Raw genomic sequence first — 16,621 nt, 5'->3', positions numbered from 1 at the left:
ACCCTGTGCACCATGCACCATGCACCATGCACCATACACCGTGCACCATACACCAAAACCCTGTGCACCATGCACCATGCACCATACACCATGCACCATACACCATGCACCATACACCAAAACCCTGTGCACCATGCACCATGCACCATACACCATGCACCATACACCATGCACCATACACCATGCACCATACACCATGCACCATACACCAAAACCCTGTGCACCATGCACCATACACCATGCACCATACACCATGCACCATACACCATACACCATAGACCATGCATGTTAAAACAGACACTTCATGTTAGTACAGCACTATCCCGGAGGAACAACTCAGGAGAAGTGAGAAGAATAACCGCTTCACTCATTTTCCTCTTTTAACTGTAGTCTGAGGTGAGAGTACAGGCAGAGAAATACAGGAAGAAAAGACCAGGCCTAGTGATCTGTCCTTCCAGTTGTCAGCGGTGGCAAGGACAGTCACTTCCGCTGGGAAGACAAAGGACGGACACACAGACGGCGTTGAACACACCTGGACAGATCGGTAACTATGGTGACAGCAATAGGTAGACAGAGGAGTGCCATCCAAAAGTATGTTTATACATCTACTGATGTACTACATGTTTATGCTTAAGTGACAATTACTGCATTGATTGATAGGAACTAAGAACATAAGAATTTCGCTGCACTCGCAATAACAAATGCTAACTGTGTACGCGACCAATAACATTTGATTTGATTTGATGTTGAGCTTCAGGTAGCACCCGCCCTTAGGCACAGACCTAGGATCAGCTTACCCTCACGGAAATCTCCCCATAACCCCTGGGTAAATAATTAAGGGTAGGATTTGGGGGAGGGTAATCTGATCCTGGATCAGTGCCCAAATCCAACTTTAGGGGCTACATAATTCTACTCCTTTCCATGACGACAGAGGTGAAAATGTGAGAGGTGAAAGGTTGGGGTGTCTGGGTGTGGCTCACCTTGACATCGGAGAAGAACATCTTGAGCATGTTGGAGCTGGGGTAGCGGGCGTAGAAGAACATGAGCTTGGCCTTCTTCAGGTGGTTGGGGGAGAGACCCTCCTGAATCTGAACATGGCCGCCGTCAAAGAAATGTACTCTTTTTTGGAGGGAAAATAGTCATTAAAATGGCCGACCTAGCAAAGCATCTTAATGTGTAGTCATATAGCTATGGTACGCAACTTGACCTAAAACCCCTGCTATTTCAGTTTATGTGTTTTTAATATGTAACATATGTGTAATTAACATGTTTTTAATGTACAATAATTAGTCACTTAATTGTTTTCCTTAACGACTACAGTAGATATAGGCCAAACTAATACATTTCACAATAATTATTTTAGATTAGCAATAGCACTGGAGTAAGGTAGGGCCAATCTTAAATGAGTTGTTAGTTATTAGGGAGTAGTGAGTGAAGCCAGGCCAAGCCATTTGCTTGAGATTAGCATCCTCTCTGTATTAGGTGTGAGCGTGTTACGGTAAATAAAATGCTGGCCAGCGCCACAGCCGTAGCCTTTACATAAGGAGCTCATTTCACAGTCAAAGTAAGCAAACGCCTTTCCCTCTTCCCCATCATACCCCTCCAACCTCCACCCCAAAATAAGGAAGAAAAAAGGATACATTTGCATATCACAGACAAAGAAAGCAGTTAACACTGGTTATGAGAGAGGAGCCTAATGGCTTGGCGATAAGATATGCCAACCAAAGACAGGAGCTACTGACGTGATGTTGGCTTCATATTGATGTGAAAGCGAGGTCTAAAAGGAACAACCCTGTCTCTCTATAACAGAGCTGTAGACCTTATTCATTTAAAATACACACATCATAGATTTTGGAGACCAAGGTTTTCCAAGGGAAGTCTCAGGAGAAAAGAGGGTGTGGTGGTGGTCTGGGGGGGGGGGGGGGGCACCTTGAGCGATAGAGCTGTTCCAACCTCAATTAAACCCCCTCCTTTCCCTGCTCCTCCTCCAGCCTCCAGCCTCCCTAGTGCTGCCAAACCTCGGGACGAGGAGGAGGAGGAGGAGGAGGAGGAGAAGGAGGGAGGAGGAGGAGGAGGAGGAGGAGGGTTGCCAAGGCAGTGAACCCAGCCAGCGATGGGCGCTGCGTCCCTGGAACACATCTGCGCTGCGGACTGGCCCAAACCATTTCCACGGTGAATTAACAGCCGTATAATTCAGCTGATATCAATCTGCGGCTAAGACATTGAAAGGAGATGGGGGGGAGGGGCACAAATAAAACTCAGAGACAAATTAAAAAGGTCTCTCTCCTTGAGCAGAAGCAATCAGTAGTAACTATTATCTCTTGAACCGCAAATGAAAGGGCTACTCTGTAAGTCTGTATGTAAGACGATGCCATACTACCGATTCACTGTGGATTGCACATTTATATAGCTATGGTTGCACCTTTTAATTAGATACTGTTTCTACACTCAATAATGGGGTGTCATGACAATCACTCAAGAATCATGTGTTTGACAAGGAAGGTATGTGCTGGGAGATGGGAGTGCCCTTGACTTCAGGGTTACCCAGGGCCCCCCTTTAAAAACCAGGGACCGTGAACCAAGCTGGATCATGGATCAGGTCCTCCAGGCCTAGTATTGTCTGCTGGCTCAGGAAGAGGAAAGAGAGAGAGGGCTGTATGGAAGCCATCTATAGGCAGGGAGAGAGAGAGGGAAGGAGGGAGGGAGAGAGGGAAAGAGGGAGGGAAGAGGGCCTATGGGGAGAACCCTGGCAGGGTAGCCCGACTCCAACAGGCCTGGCCAAAAGAGCAGCACTCCACTCTCCACACCACACCATCTGCTTCAAGAGCGAGGGGTACAATGGCCCCTCAGAGAGTGAGAGAAAGAGAGAGAGAGAGAGAGAGAGAAGTGAGAGAGAGAGAGAGAGAGAGAGAGAGAGAGAGTGAGAGAGAGAGAGAGAGAGAGAGAGAGAGAGAGAAAGAGAGAGAGAGAGAAAAGAGAGAGAGAGAGAGAGAGAAGTGAGAGAGAGAGAGAGAGAGAGAGAGAGAAGAGAGAAAGAGAGAGAGAGAGAGAGAGAGAGAGAGAAAAGAGAGAAAAGAGAGAAAAGAGAGAGGAGAAAGAGACATGGGGCAGAGTGGGATAGGGCTGTTCTCTTCAAGTATGGCAAGGTGGATTTCAGCTGTCAGACTGATAAGACTGGGCTTTCCCAAAGAGACTACTACGCTCTCGCTTCTAAATACAAATGAATTCACAACTAAGGACAATCACAACATTACAAGAGATTACATTGATATATAACGAAATAAAGTATTTTTAAGTCACATAGATCTACAGACACATGATTCTCTTGATGAATTTATTTCTCTCACAGCTTGCAAATGTAATAGTGATTGGACTTGGGGTGACACACAGCTATTATTTAGCCATGATGGTTTCCTTGTACCAGCTGGCCGAGTGTTATCTGAGCACATCTGACAAGACATCATCATTCACTACAGCACTTCCCCAAAACCCCAAAGTCATGAGAGGAAATAGATGGTTCACTTCTTCATTCCAGGTGTAAGGACAAGATACTCAGAGTCGGAGAACAAATGAGGAAATTGATGGCAGCCATCTGCTGCGCAACGTTGCGGAACGCCGGTGAACTTTAACGCACCCCAAAAAATGTCTGACAATCTGGGCCATCTTTAGTTCTAGTACTACAATGACTTCTATCACCGCTATTACTATTGCATTAAGACTACCAACTGTCACTTTAGACAGTACGACCCACAGTCAAAGTCATAAAAAATAACATTTATTGTTAACTTCTAAAACTGCCGTGAACAATCAACACCCAACCAGTGAAATGAACCAAAGATGGGAAGAAAACAACGTGTAACACATGGCCGCGTTGTTCTAACTATTCTTTCCATTGATGGGAGTACATCTGTTAATGGCCCCAAATAATTACCACCACAATAGAAGCAACAGCATCTGGATTATGTGGTTATTGTTTAAATTGTTTTATTCTCTTTCTCTCTTTCTCTCTCTCTACCTCCCTCCCACGTCTGATTCTCTCTCTCTCTCTCTTCATCCCTCCATTGGGAGCGACAGAGCAGATGATTATAGATCTCTGGGAAGCGCTAACTCTTGGGTCAGAAGACAAGACAAGGTGCCGTAATGAAAGGCAAACAGCTCGCCGAAAACACCTGTTAACGTCCGCTTCAAAAGAAAAGACTGGGAGGGAGAGAGAAAAAAAGAAGGAGTATTTGGGTGCCAAGCAACAGCTGAAGGCCCCCCAGGCTGTTGACAGATCTTTATGAAACGGAGAAAAGAGAAAAGCAACAACGCCGATTGTTCCTTTTTACAATGTGGGGATGATAAGAGACATGAGGAAACACAGGTGGCCATAAATACACATCTTTACTGAGTCCTCAGGCAAACCCTATCTCCTACACACACACACAAAGGCCGTGCCCTGAGGCGATCACAACACAGACACACACCAACACTAACATACAGTAGCTATACCCTAACATCAATGTTAGATGCTTTCAGACAAGAAAAAAAAATGTAATCACGGTCAATTCTCACTAGTTGCTAGTCTGTTAAACCATAGGTCACCATAGATGTACAGCATAGATATTAAATGATCAGGGATGGAGATCACTCAAAATAAGTGCTATGGAAGCTTCATGAGTGAAAGGTGTATGTAAAGACAGGTCTATATAGGAGAAAGGGGCTAACTGAAGGGATTAGTTGAGGCTTTTAGGCTCCAGTCCCAGTAGGGTGAATGTGATCCTCCCATAGGGACATTAGCTCTTTATCTGCAGGCCATGATTGGGGCACACAGGGGTAAACTATAGGAGTCACTATAGACAGCCGTTGTGCTCAACTTCAGCCTGCTATATCTTTTGTCTCTTTCAGTCATGTTTCAAATGGGAATCAGGGCTAGAAATGTCATAGAGACATTATCTGACCAATGGTAAAGTGATACGTAGGTGACTAGAGTGCATTTAACCACTTTGAAGAGAGAAGGGGATATAATAATACAAATTACAGTCATTTTGGAGAGAAGAGGAAAAGCAATAAGTTTGGTGATTTAGCAATAATATGCAATAGTCATAACAATATCTAAGATGAACAAGTATCCCATCTATAGCGTCTCTAACTCACTCTCCTACTCACATCCCTCCCTCCCTCCCTCAGTGTGGTGAAGGATACGGTGCTGCCTGAGTATGGTGAGATGTCGTTCATGTCGCTCATGTCTCCACACTCTGACTTGATGAGGGACAGGGAGAGCCCCTCTGCGGTGTTCCCGGGGTGGCTGGGAGAGAGCGACCTGTGGTGGTGCCCCATGTGATGCACTGAAGACATCTTGGTCCGCAGGCTGGTGGTCTCCCTGGACAGGTCCATGGAGTCTGGGGAGGAGCGGTCCTTCCCTGGGTATCCCCCGGAGGGTGGGCCCAGGGGGCTCGGGAAGGGGTAGCCCATGAGAGGCAGGGGGAAGGGGTGGCGGAAAGACGGGGGGCTGAATCCCATGGAGGCAGAGAGGGAGGAGGGGTGCAGGGAAGGGTGGTGGTGGCCCCCGTGGGCACCCACAGCTGAGGACTGGTGATGGTGTTCTGTCGGAGTCTTCCTCACCACTAGGGGCAGCGCCTCTGTCTGGTCGTTGGCGCCAGGCATGGGCATGCCACCGAACGAGTCCAGGGGGTTGGGAATGATGACGTCACCAAAGCACTGCAGACGCTGGTTGGCTGTGTGGAAGTTGGGGCCCTCACCGTTGACCCCGAACCTCTCTGGGGGCATGGGGAGGGGTGAGAAGACCTGGGGGGGTGCGGGGCGCGGGGGCTTGGCGAACACCTTGACCACTGTGTCCACCACCTGGTTCATGGCTGAGTTGAGCTCCTGTTTCAGCGTCTCAGCCAGCTGCTTGCCCTCCGCATGGTGCATGGAGGAGGAAGGACCCTGACCAGGACCTTTCCCCCGGACCAGCCCCTCTCTCCTGGGCTTGTTACCCTCCGCCAGCAGGGCCTGCTCCTGGAGCAATGCCCTGGCCCGGTCCAGGAAGTGTCCTGGGTCCAGGTCTGACATCTCGTTGTCGGAGCGGTCTGCCCGGTCATCTCCCCCGGCATCGGACCTCCCGGCGCTGTCCTCAGACATGTTGCCCAGGTCGTGAGCCAGGTCGTGCTCAGAATCGTCGGTGGAATCATAGATCTGGAAGAACTTCTCCTGCAGCTGGCGCAGCTGCTTCTGCATGTCCTCCAGCTGCAGCTTCAGCTGCCTGCGCTCCTCCTGCTTTTGCTCTTTACGCTGGCACACCAGCTGGGTGAAGCTCTGCTGCTGCTGCTGGGGAAGGCGCTGCTTCCTCTTGTTCTCCCGGCTGCACACCTCTCCCCTGGGGCTAGGCGGCTGTGGGGGGCAGTCCATCTCCATCTCCCTGTCCCCGTCCATCTCTCGCTCCCTCTCCCGTTCACGTTGTTCCCGTTCACGGACCCGCTCTCCGAGATGGCGTGCGGGCACCACCACGCTGGGCGAGTGGCTCATGCCTCGGATGATGTTCTCCACGCGGGCGCGCTTGGCCCGCAGGTGCTCATCGTTGAGGCGCTCCAGGTCGAAGGCGCCCAGAGCCGAGGGGCGGCCGAAGGGGGAGAGGCACTCTTGGGGGCTGTCCTGAGACGAGTTACTGCAGGCGTCCTCCTGGGGGGCTTCGGAACCCCCACTTGAGAGGCCCGACCCGGGGAACCCCCCGTCTCTTCTCTCTCCTCTCTCTCCTCTCTCCCCCCTCTCCCCTCTCTCCCCCCTCTCCCCTCTCTCTCCTCTCTCCCCTCTCTCTCCTCTCTCTCCTCCTCCTCCATTCTTGGCCATGTTGCTCTTGAGGAGCTGGGAGATGATGGTGGCACCAGGGAAGGGCATCATGGCGTCTTCGTACGAGTTGGCTCTCTTCAGGAGCTTCCGGAGCACGTTGGACTTGGAGTCGCTGTCGGTTGCTGTGACGACCCCAGTGGGGCCGTGTGGCTGCACCATGGAGCAGTCCGTGGAGTCTGCGTCGGAGCCGTGGTGGTGGGAGTTGAGAGAGTTCATGGCACTGAAGATGGCTGCTTTGGCGCAGGCGATGTCGGCGCTGGTTGTAGCTGCTGCTGTGTTGGCGGCGGTGCTGCCCACGGTCCTCTTCACACCGATGTCCACACGTCTTCTCTTGGTCTGTCTGCTCAGGAGGGAGTCGCTGTCATGGTCCGGCATCACGGGCTGCTGCTATTGGGCCATATCCCACAAAGCCACTCCTCTAGGACCGCTGCTGAATGACACCTGGCAGCAAGAAAACAGAAAGGAAACATGTATTGATTCATTGAAGGGGATGGATCATTCACTTTAAAATGTACCTATATTGTCTGATATCAAAACTTGACATTAAATATATTTTCTAATAATAAATAAATAAAGACCTAATATTCCTACTACCAAAGAATGTTAGAAATAATTGAATAGCAGTGCTCCAGAGAATAACATCACTCCACTGTATAAAAATGTACCAGCGATACGGTTTTATCTCAAGACTAGAATACCTAAGGACAGGCAGCATCGACTGTCGACTACATGATTCCATTTAGACAACATAACTAATGACTGTAGGGAGAAGAGAGAGCAGAAGGCAGGAGTGATGGGGTCAGAACTAGGCCTTGTCTTTGCATTCCAGGGCAAAGTCCTAACAAATGGCACCCTATTCCCTGAATAGTGCACTACTTAACACCAGGGGCCATAGGGCTCTAGTCAAAAGTAGTGCACTATATAGGGCATAAAGTGCCATTTCAGACGCAGCCTACATTTTCCCCTGTCTGTCCCCTGTTTCACGCTGCCTGCCTGTGTAACACTGAACCAGTTCCCACGCAACAAAAAGCTGCATAACATTATGATAATTATTTAAGTACTTGTCCTCATTTCCATGTTTGTGCGCTTCAAGCCGGTGCAGAAAACCATTAAGTCATAGACTAAAGAGAAAGGCTGAGGTTGGATTGAGAATGCCATAAAGACACAGTAAACTGTTGCTGTCTTAATTATAATCTCCTCTCCTAAAGTCATCACTACGTCATTTACATTTTAGGCTACATTTTATTACTTTAGATTAGAAGATGCTCATATCCAAAGCAATTAATTAAGTGTATGTAATACAATAACTATATTCATCCAAACCACATATCACACGCTATTGCAAGTGTTATAGTACTTTTATCATAATGTGCCATAAACATAAAGCCTATTTCCAGACCGCTTCTTAAATTGCACCCTGATCGAATCCACACACTCACACTCGCACTGTCAGCTATTCTGGAGGGGAGCTTCTTCCAGCCAAATGAATCAGAATATCACAATCTTAAATAAAACAATCATAGAAAAACGACATAAATACAGATAAATAAGCTTATTGATTTTGTGCCAGTAGGGGCTCACTTCTATGGCTTTTTGCTTGTCTTTTCATCTAGCAAAGCTGGTTAATTCTACTCTACTGAACGGGTCACATGGGTCAACTCTGCCAAGGAGCAACTTAAAGCGCTCTAACAAAAACCTAATGCCTTTATGAAAGGAAACATTTTGTCGCAATCCAGACAGCATCAGTACTGCTATGTAAGCATCGGCTGACAGCTACGCATGCAGTCTTTTGTCAGGGACTTTTATTCAGTGTATTTACAGAATGAATTAACATTCACTGTCAATAGAGAAAAAAAAAGAACTTTTGTATGAAATTTGAGAATTATTTTATGATATTATTTCCCATTCCTCATCTCAACTATTGAGTAGCTGTATAGACAATATCGTGCAAGACAACCAGACTGCATCCTGGAGAGTCCTTTTTCTCAAACCCGGATCCTATCAGAAACACTACTAAAGTAATTCTGAAGTGAAACAGCAGGGAGACAATCTAATAGGATATCTATATTAATAACATACGTATTGGGTGAATAGGGTTTTTGAAGGTTGAAGGTTGTGTGATCTCTTACTAGAGAACATGCATTCAAATCTATACATTAAAATCTGTCAAATACTATTTAAGATTTTAGTACAAGTACAATCAAATTGACAATGCAAATATACTGTCACTTGTCAGATGAGATGTCAAGACATATTTTGAGAGACAAAGAATTTTTTTTAAACAAATATTTATATCTTCTTAAACCAATCAGATATGGATATTGAAAATGGGGCCACAGGAAAAGTATGACTTTCTGACCATCCCATCTATAAAGTAACCAATTCTTTATCTTCACATGGGACTCTATGAATCACCTATAGTATATGACAATTTCATATATACCATATTAACCATGCATATCAAGCATCACTTTCTTTTCTAATACACACACACACACATACACACACAAGCACACACACATGCGCATGGACACACACACACACACACACACACACACACACACACACACACACACACACACACACCACTTTAAATGGAAACTTTTTGAGATAGTCTTATTACTGTGTTGTTAAGCAACACAAGAAAAACAAGCAGTAAGATGGAGTAACTTATGTTGAAATACAAAAATATATAAAACTAGCACATTATTGCTGAAGCTCAAGGAAAAAGAAAAAAGGTTCGGAAAGCTTGACATATTTTGTGGCAAAAGAAAAGGAAATATATTACACAGACTAAGCAAATTTTGGTCTATAATAAAACCATGTCTTTGTCTGAGTCTGATAAATGTCTCTGGCTCAACTCTCTCTAACCATCCATCTCCATAAGTGCAAACAAGGGTGATATATCTCCAAGAAAACCTTGACTTAAGCGCCACAAGACCTTAACAATGGGCTATGTCGTTATCGCTCAAAATAGAGCCGCCAGCACCTGTCTTTTCCGACGGCGCACCTGTCCCCCATTGCCCATGCGCAGTCTATCACTTGGAAGACCTTTCAACAATTTCAAGGAAATATGACCGCAGTTGAACAATGAGCTATGCTCGTCTCTCCAGCCCTTTTAACTCCCCCTCGCTCCTTTTCCCAGGATCTTTCAAACTCTGAGAGAGTGAGAACGGGGCACCGTGAAGGACAAAACTAAACTAAAAGAAAAGTTCATAACCCCTTTGGAATTGTAACAGAGCAAAGTAACCTATTCAAGCAAGTCTAGGACCGAAAATTCTAAATATGACAACAATAAGGCCTGCTAGACTTTAGGCACCAAAAATGGTGAGAGCGGGGTGACGGGTTGTGCGCCTCTGTGCCAAATATCCCTGTTGTCTCCATAGTGTACACTTGGGACGTTTTTTCCCCCGTCAAAATGTTACCGTTCTTGGCACTCCCATAAACTCAAGCAGCGAGCGCACTACAATAAACTATACCTGGGAAACATTACATGCACCTATTTGACTGAAACATGTATATAGGCTAACATTCAAAGAGTAGATCACATCTGGCCTATCTGATATGTTATATTTCAGATATTAAAAACGATAAAGCCAAGCTTGTTTACATCGAAACGACACATACGTTCCTACTAAATAACACTGGACGAATAAGAATAGACATGAAAGAAAAACGTTTATCGGAACAAAGACCATATGCCAACGAAAAGGACTGGTGCAGCCGACACAGATGAAAAGATAACACAGACTTCAGTCTTCGATCCAATCAAACCAACTCAGACAGCCTTGAGCGTCTTTATATGCCAAAAAACATTTATTTAAAACTGACCAAACTTTAAAAGACAGTAACTTACTTTTAAAAGTTAGAAATGATCTGTCTGCCAGCGATTTAGAAGAATAAATTCATCCACACATCACCTTCATAAAAATTACGCATCTTTGTCACACTTTAAGTGAAAGAAAAACTATTCAGTCAAATAATATCGTAAAGGTAACGTTGTCTTTCATCAGAATATATTCCGCTGTTTATCATTTTGATTTGTTTATTTTTTTCCGCCCACCGAGCGCACGCGACGCAAAAGAACAAGAGGGAGGTATCTGAGGACAAGGTTACTTACCCCGCAGATGAAGAGAAAAGCGAGCTCCTTTTACTGCTGAAAGTGAATATGGACTCTTCCCCCGGGAGACGTTGAATATTATAATTGCTCGGGGAAGGAAGAGCAAGAGTAAAGTGAGTGATAAGCGTGCGCGTAGAACAGAAAAAAAGACATAAAATAGCTATTTTCCGCCGCTCTCCTCTATCCTCTCCTCTCGAGACTGAAAGACTGTGGCGGTGATGTCGTAGCAGCTGGTGTGAGTGTGTGTCTCCGAGGCGCACGCGATGCAGAGCTTTGATGCTCGAGCTCTCCTCCACCAACAAGATTCACTTTAAGACACAGCTGAAGGAAACAGGAAGACGGCGCGTCATAAGCTTGGTGATGTAACGGTTCGTACCTACCAATAAGAACTGTCCATCGGGTCCGGGAGGAGTACAACGCACTAAACTTGACCGAGGAATGGGACTCCGACAGGCAAAAAAAACTCTTACTTATCACTTTCTTTACAAATCAGTGAGTGAATATGTAAGAAAATATCATTTTGGAGTGGCTTATCGTTTTGTGATTCTGTCAATAATGTTTTGCATAAACATTCATGTTATGCACATATTGTTGTGCACATTTGATAATGGTTCATATTTTAAGACACTGAATTAAGATTTTATGTCACGAATACGTGTTTATGTCGTTTGAACGAATGTAAAAAGGTATCCATTAAAACACACATTTCGCACTCATTTTACGCAACAACTTTTCATTTAGATTTTTCCCCCAAGTTTGCCATTCAATAAGAGATTCCATTGTCATATCTCAATTGGGCTTATTGAGTTTGTATGGCTGTTTTGTGCAACATTATGCTTGTAACAACGATAAGATATGAACATTGGCGTGTTATTTGTAGGCTATTCTGTATTGGATACGTGCGTCTCCAGAGGCCAGGGGTTTAATATGGCATTGGGCGCGGGGGCTCAGAAAGGCATGGTGTCGATATATCACTACCCTCGTTTGATTTACCGACCACAGAGCAACATGCTAAGGCTTGACTACATTATATCATGGAATGTCAAACCGTGTGTGATTATTAGCTTATTGCCTGATAACACGGGCTGGAGCCATCTCAAATGCGAGTTTGTGTTAGGCCTAACTTTTGTTTAATTCACAGGTCACAGAGTGAGATTCATTTAAACAAAATTCCATCTCTCTTTTTCACTGCATATTAATACTATATTTATAACTACGCAAATATCAGTCTGTGTCGTTATATGCATTGAAATGATCAATTTAGATGTTAAATTATAATCCTCACATTTCATGTTTTATATTTGATATTCAGGCAAGTAGCCTATAGGCGTTTAGTTTGCACAGATTTGACTATTCCCTTTGGAATTCTAAGCCTTACTTTTTCCCTTCTGCATATTTGAACTCGAGACACCTGTAACAACTAATCAGCACCTAGTCAATTGAACAGACATGTTATTCACTTCGAAATATTTTAGATTAATAGCCTATATTTCAGTGTACAATTTTCACGCATGTTTGTAGTAGATATTTGAACCGGTGTTCTGTAAAACACTCTGTCGTTATCCCTAGTTCCGTACGTATTCAAGAATTACAATTATAAGATTCCTCCCTAAATTAAAGAATATATACATTGTACACAAAATGTGTGAATAGAATCAGGCTCTTGTTTCATTTGATACACGATTTCTAATGTTATTGAGTCGTATGTTAGAAAAATGTTCAGCAGGCTCCTCGTTATGCATAATATTTTGTGGAGGAAGAACATCCATGACCGTCACTCTGCAACATTAACGGAAAATGGACGTTATAGACTTCTACATTATACTCTACTCCTACTGTTACATACACTAACATCATTCTTAATACGATTTCATAGGAATCAGGAATGTGGTTAGCGTCAATGTGCAGGCCTATATAGGCTACATGTAGCCTATGTCGCCTGAATTTCTATTTCTAGAGGAGTTTTAAACATAGCATAAGTGTAACATATTATTATTATTATTATTAGTAGTAGTAGTATTTGTAGTATGTAGTCCTAATGTTAATGAAACGAAACATTACTCATCAGGTGTGTCTGGGCTATCTTTAATCCAATATAAATTGCACCTATTTTTATGGAGCTACAGCTGTTGTTTTTAAACCCTTAGATGCAAAGTTACAGTCCACTTTTTTCAGTCCATTATGCCTGCTATAATAAAACGAACTATCCGTTACATAAACAGGATTCCGACGTGCTTAATCAGAAGTCTTATGACTTTCCTATGTCTTTCTGTCAAATGCCAAAAAGGAAAGGCGAGTCTCTTTTCCATGTCGCAAGCAAGTGTTTTTGAGGGTGAATAAATTGTAATGAAGTCAGCGAACTTTAGTGTCTGGAGTCTCTTTTCCAAAGCAGGTGTCCCGTCCCCGCTCCCCAACTCGGCCAGTTAATTTGGCTTCATCTCCCCACGGTGCCCTCGGTGCGTACGCTCCATGGAAAAACAGGCCGGGACATTAAATAGACTGTGTTTGGAAAAGGAAGACTCGGATGAGGTGTAGCGGAAACGTGTTCGTTAACACTGGCACCTCTTATCTCGGTCCATTCCAGATGGATCAACACTATTTATTTCAAACAAATTTTTCCCTTTCTGTCGAGTGTGCCGCATCACCACCTTGATGGCCACGGCTGATAAGCGGCGCATTACGCGCTGATGGGTGACTTTATTGACATATTTATTAGGGATTGAGTTGGTGGATCAACACGGGAGGAGGCATTAAGGGAGAGAATGAAAACATGCTTTTCTCCCAGAGGTTTTATTAACGTACATTTTAAACTATAATCGGCTGGCTGGTCTTGGTAATAGGCGCGCGCACAAGTCAGGCAGGCAGGAATTCTGAGATGGGTCACTGGCCTATTTCCCTCCTTACTCATTTTGCCCAACAACGGGTCTCAAGAGAGAAACATTTTGGATGCTGATTTAATTACAATAAGGATTATTAATTACTATTGCTATTTATTATTAATATTATTATTATCATCATTCTTGTGTATTATTATTATTATTATTATTATTATTATTATTATGTATCACTATAATTATTAATGATACTATTATTTTACCAGACATCATTTTCACACCACATTGCTATACATACCAAAGCATTTTTTTATTTAACTGTATGGCTATTGTTATTATTGAATTATTTAATGATAAGTACATTTTATTTATCAATACCAACTGGCTTATAACCAGCAAGGAGCCTACATTCAGATCTGTATAACACAAACTAAAAGACAGTGCAATGTGATTTCCCAGGTAACTACCTATGATGACATTATTCTGGGAAACGCATGCAGGTTTTGAGAAACAGGCATAAGGAGGTCCATCAACAGAAACAGACAAAAGTACATGTGGAAGTAGCCTGTTAAGCAATGATGCTTACAAAAACCTCTCAATCAGATAATGACATGATTATCTGACCAGAACGCTCCACGCTTTTCACAAGACACAGTTCTCAGAAAAATAATCAGAGGAGAGAGTGATGGAGGGGATATAGTGAGGGAAAGAGAGAGAGAGAGAGAGAGAGGGGGGGGAGAAGAGAGAGAGACAGAGAGAGACAGAGAGAGAAAAGAGGTGCTATTTGTGAAAACACAGGCAAAGAGAGAGAGAGAGAGAGAGAGAGAGAGCGAGAGAGAGAGAGAGAGACAGAGAGAGGAGAGAGAGAGAGAGAGAAAGAGAGAAAGAGGTATAAAACTAAAAGCTGTTTTGTTCCAGAGAGGTCTCGGGGTCCCTGGATAAAAAGGTTCTCGCTTGGAGAGGAGAAAAGAGAAGAGGAGAGCAGGAGAGAGGCGGCAGCGAGCGCTGGGAATGAGTAGGCGTCTCACACTCTTACCAGGCCCAACAGGATGCACAACCTTACGACTTGATGTATTCAAGTGTAATCAGAGACACGCTCACTAGAGAACCAGGTCCCTGCAGGTGACAATGATGATGATGATGATGGCTCCGTAAGGGAAATAGAAAAACATTCATGTGGATGTTATGTGTTGTACTGAAGAAAAGTCAGTGAGAGGAAGAGATATTACTTAAAGAGGAAAACTGTACTTGGAAATTAGGATGATTAGGTTACTATCTATGTCAGTAGAGCCCCACAGTGGAGGTGTCATAATACCCATAAAACTTAGCGGTCAAACAGGGAAATGGTTCCAATCATTTTTCCACCATTTATTTTCCTATAAGGAATTTAAAAAAAAAACACTTAAAATAGGTTTACCATGGCATGACATTTTGATAACCATGTAAATCTCTCACTGACATGGTGACTTTTATCAATATAGTCTCTATTTACTCTCAGGTTCGAAAATGCTAATTAGCATCAAAGTAGACATCGTGCAAGACTACAAATCCCTGCAAGCTTCCACACGTCAACTCTAGCTGACACCTTTGTTAGCAAGCATTGTCTCCATAAAATAATTGCACAAGACAGTTCAAAGAATTGTTCATTTAAAGAAATGTAGACAATTTATGAATTACTACATTTAGCTAACATTAGATAGTTAATCCAGAGATTGTTACCTTTGCCTCAATTCGGCAGTCTCTTCCAGATCATCATGACATTTGTAGTTCTTTATGATAGCCACATTAGCTGCTAATTAGCGTTCATTTTTGGGGGGGTAAATACAAGCAAATATATTGATAAAAGTCACCTTGTCCTAGAGACAATTACACGGTTCTCAAAACATCCCACCAAGGCGAGCCTACACGAAACACAGCCCTTACATTAAGTGTCCCCTATAGGAAAAACGAATGGTGGGAAAACGATTGGAAACATTTCCTTGTTTGACCACTAGGTTTTATGGCTATTATGACTCGTACTGTGGTACTCTATAGGCAGTGTTTACACAGTCAGCCCAATTCTGATCTTTTGCCAATTGGCATTTGGACCTATCAGATCTTTTGCCAATAATTGGGAAACAGATCAGAATTGGTCTTTCTGTGTAAACACAACCTATACCTCTGTATTTAAAGGATGAATCTACTTCCCCACAATGACTAGTCAAATTGATCATCCACGTTATGAATAAATGGCACGAGGACAGTGAGACTGTGGTTCCTGGTGATGCCCCTCTCCTTTTCTTCCTGATGACTGACTGACTGGCAGGGTTAGACTGCATCGCTGGATACTGTAAACAAGATCCATTTAATGCAGAAAAATTCAATCTGATGTCTCTCCAACTCTTCTCCTAGAGGAATGAGTCATATTTTGTATAAAAACACACACACACACACACACACACACACACACACACACACACACACACACACACACACACACACACACACACACACACACACACACACACACACACACACACACACACACATACACACACACACACACACAAAATAATTTGACATATACCTGTTGATAAGAGTTAAGAAGTAGTGGAGAATGATATAGCCTAATAAAAAAAAAATATAGAAACACAATCTCCTATTTGGAGAAGTGTGTCATATTATTTGTATAATATGATATTCAGTTCAGAAAACATATCTTGGAATTAATAGGCAATTAAAAAAAAGCTCACTGAAGCTGAAACAAATATGGCTTCAGTCAAACCCTCATTAAAACTGCAGATATTTTCTAAACATCTTAATTGGTCTTACAAAGGCCTACTTTACATCTTCGGCTGTT

The 16,621-nt window shown here is 43.7% G+C and overlaps 1 protein-coding gene and 1 long non-coding RNA gene across 2 annotated transcripts; one reads left to right on the top strand and one right to left on the bottom strand.

Moving 5' to 3' along the window:
• Positions 1 to 980: 980 nt before the first annotated feature.
• Positions 981 to 11,085, bottom strand: LOC115188324 (prospero homeobox protein 1; the record flags this gene model as incomplete). The annotated part of the gene is given in 3 exon segments (XM_029747133.1): positions 981 to 1,088; positions 5,185 to 7,269; positions 10,949 to 11,085. Coding segments are annotated over 2 exon segments (2,127 nt in total), but the record flags the coding sequence as incomplete, so codon positions are not given.
• Positions 11,086 to 11,351: 266 nt separating this feature from the next.
• Positions 11,352 to 15,016, top strand: LOC115188402 (uncharacterized). The gene is made up of 2 exons (XR_003876409.1): positions 11,352 to 11,440; positions 14,701 to 15,016. It is a non-coding gene; the product is annotated as an uncharacterized LOC115188402 (long non-coding RNA).
• Positions 15,017 to 16,621: the final 1,605 nt, after the last annotated feature.

The sequence above is a fragment of the Salmo trutta genome, chromosome 1 (assembly GCF_901001165.1).
Source record: "Salmo trutta chromosome 1, fSalTru1.1, whole genome shotgun sequence".
NCBI lineage: Eukaryota > Metazoa > Chordata > Actinopteri > Salmoniformes > Salmonidae > Salmo > Salmo trutta.
This window is presented reverse-complemented; position numbering and strand designations above follow the sequence as displayed.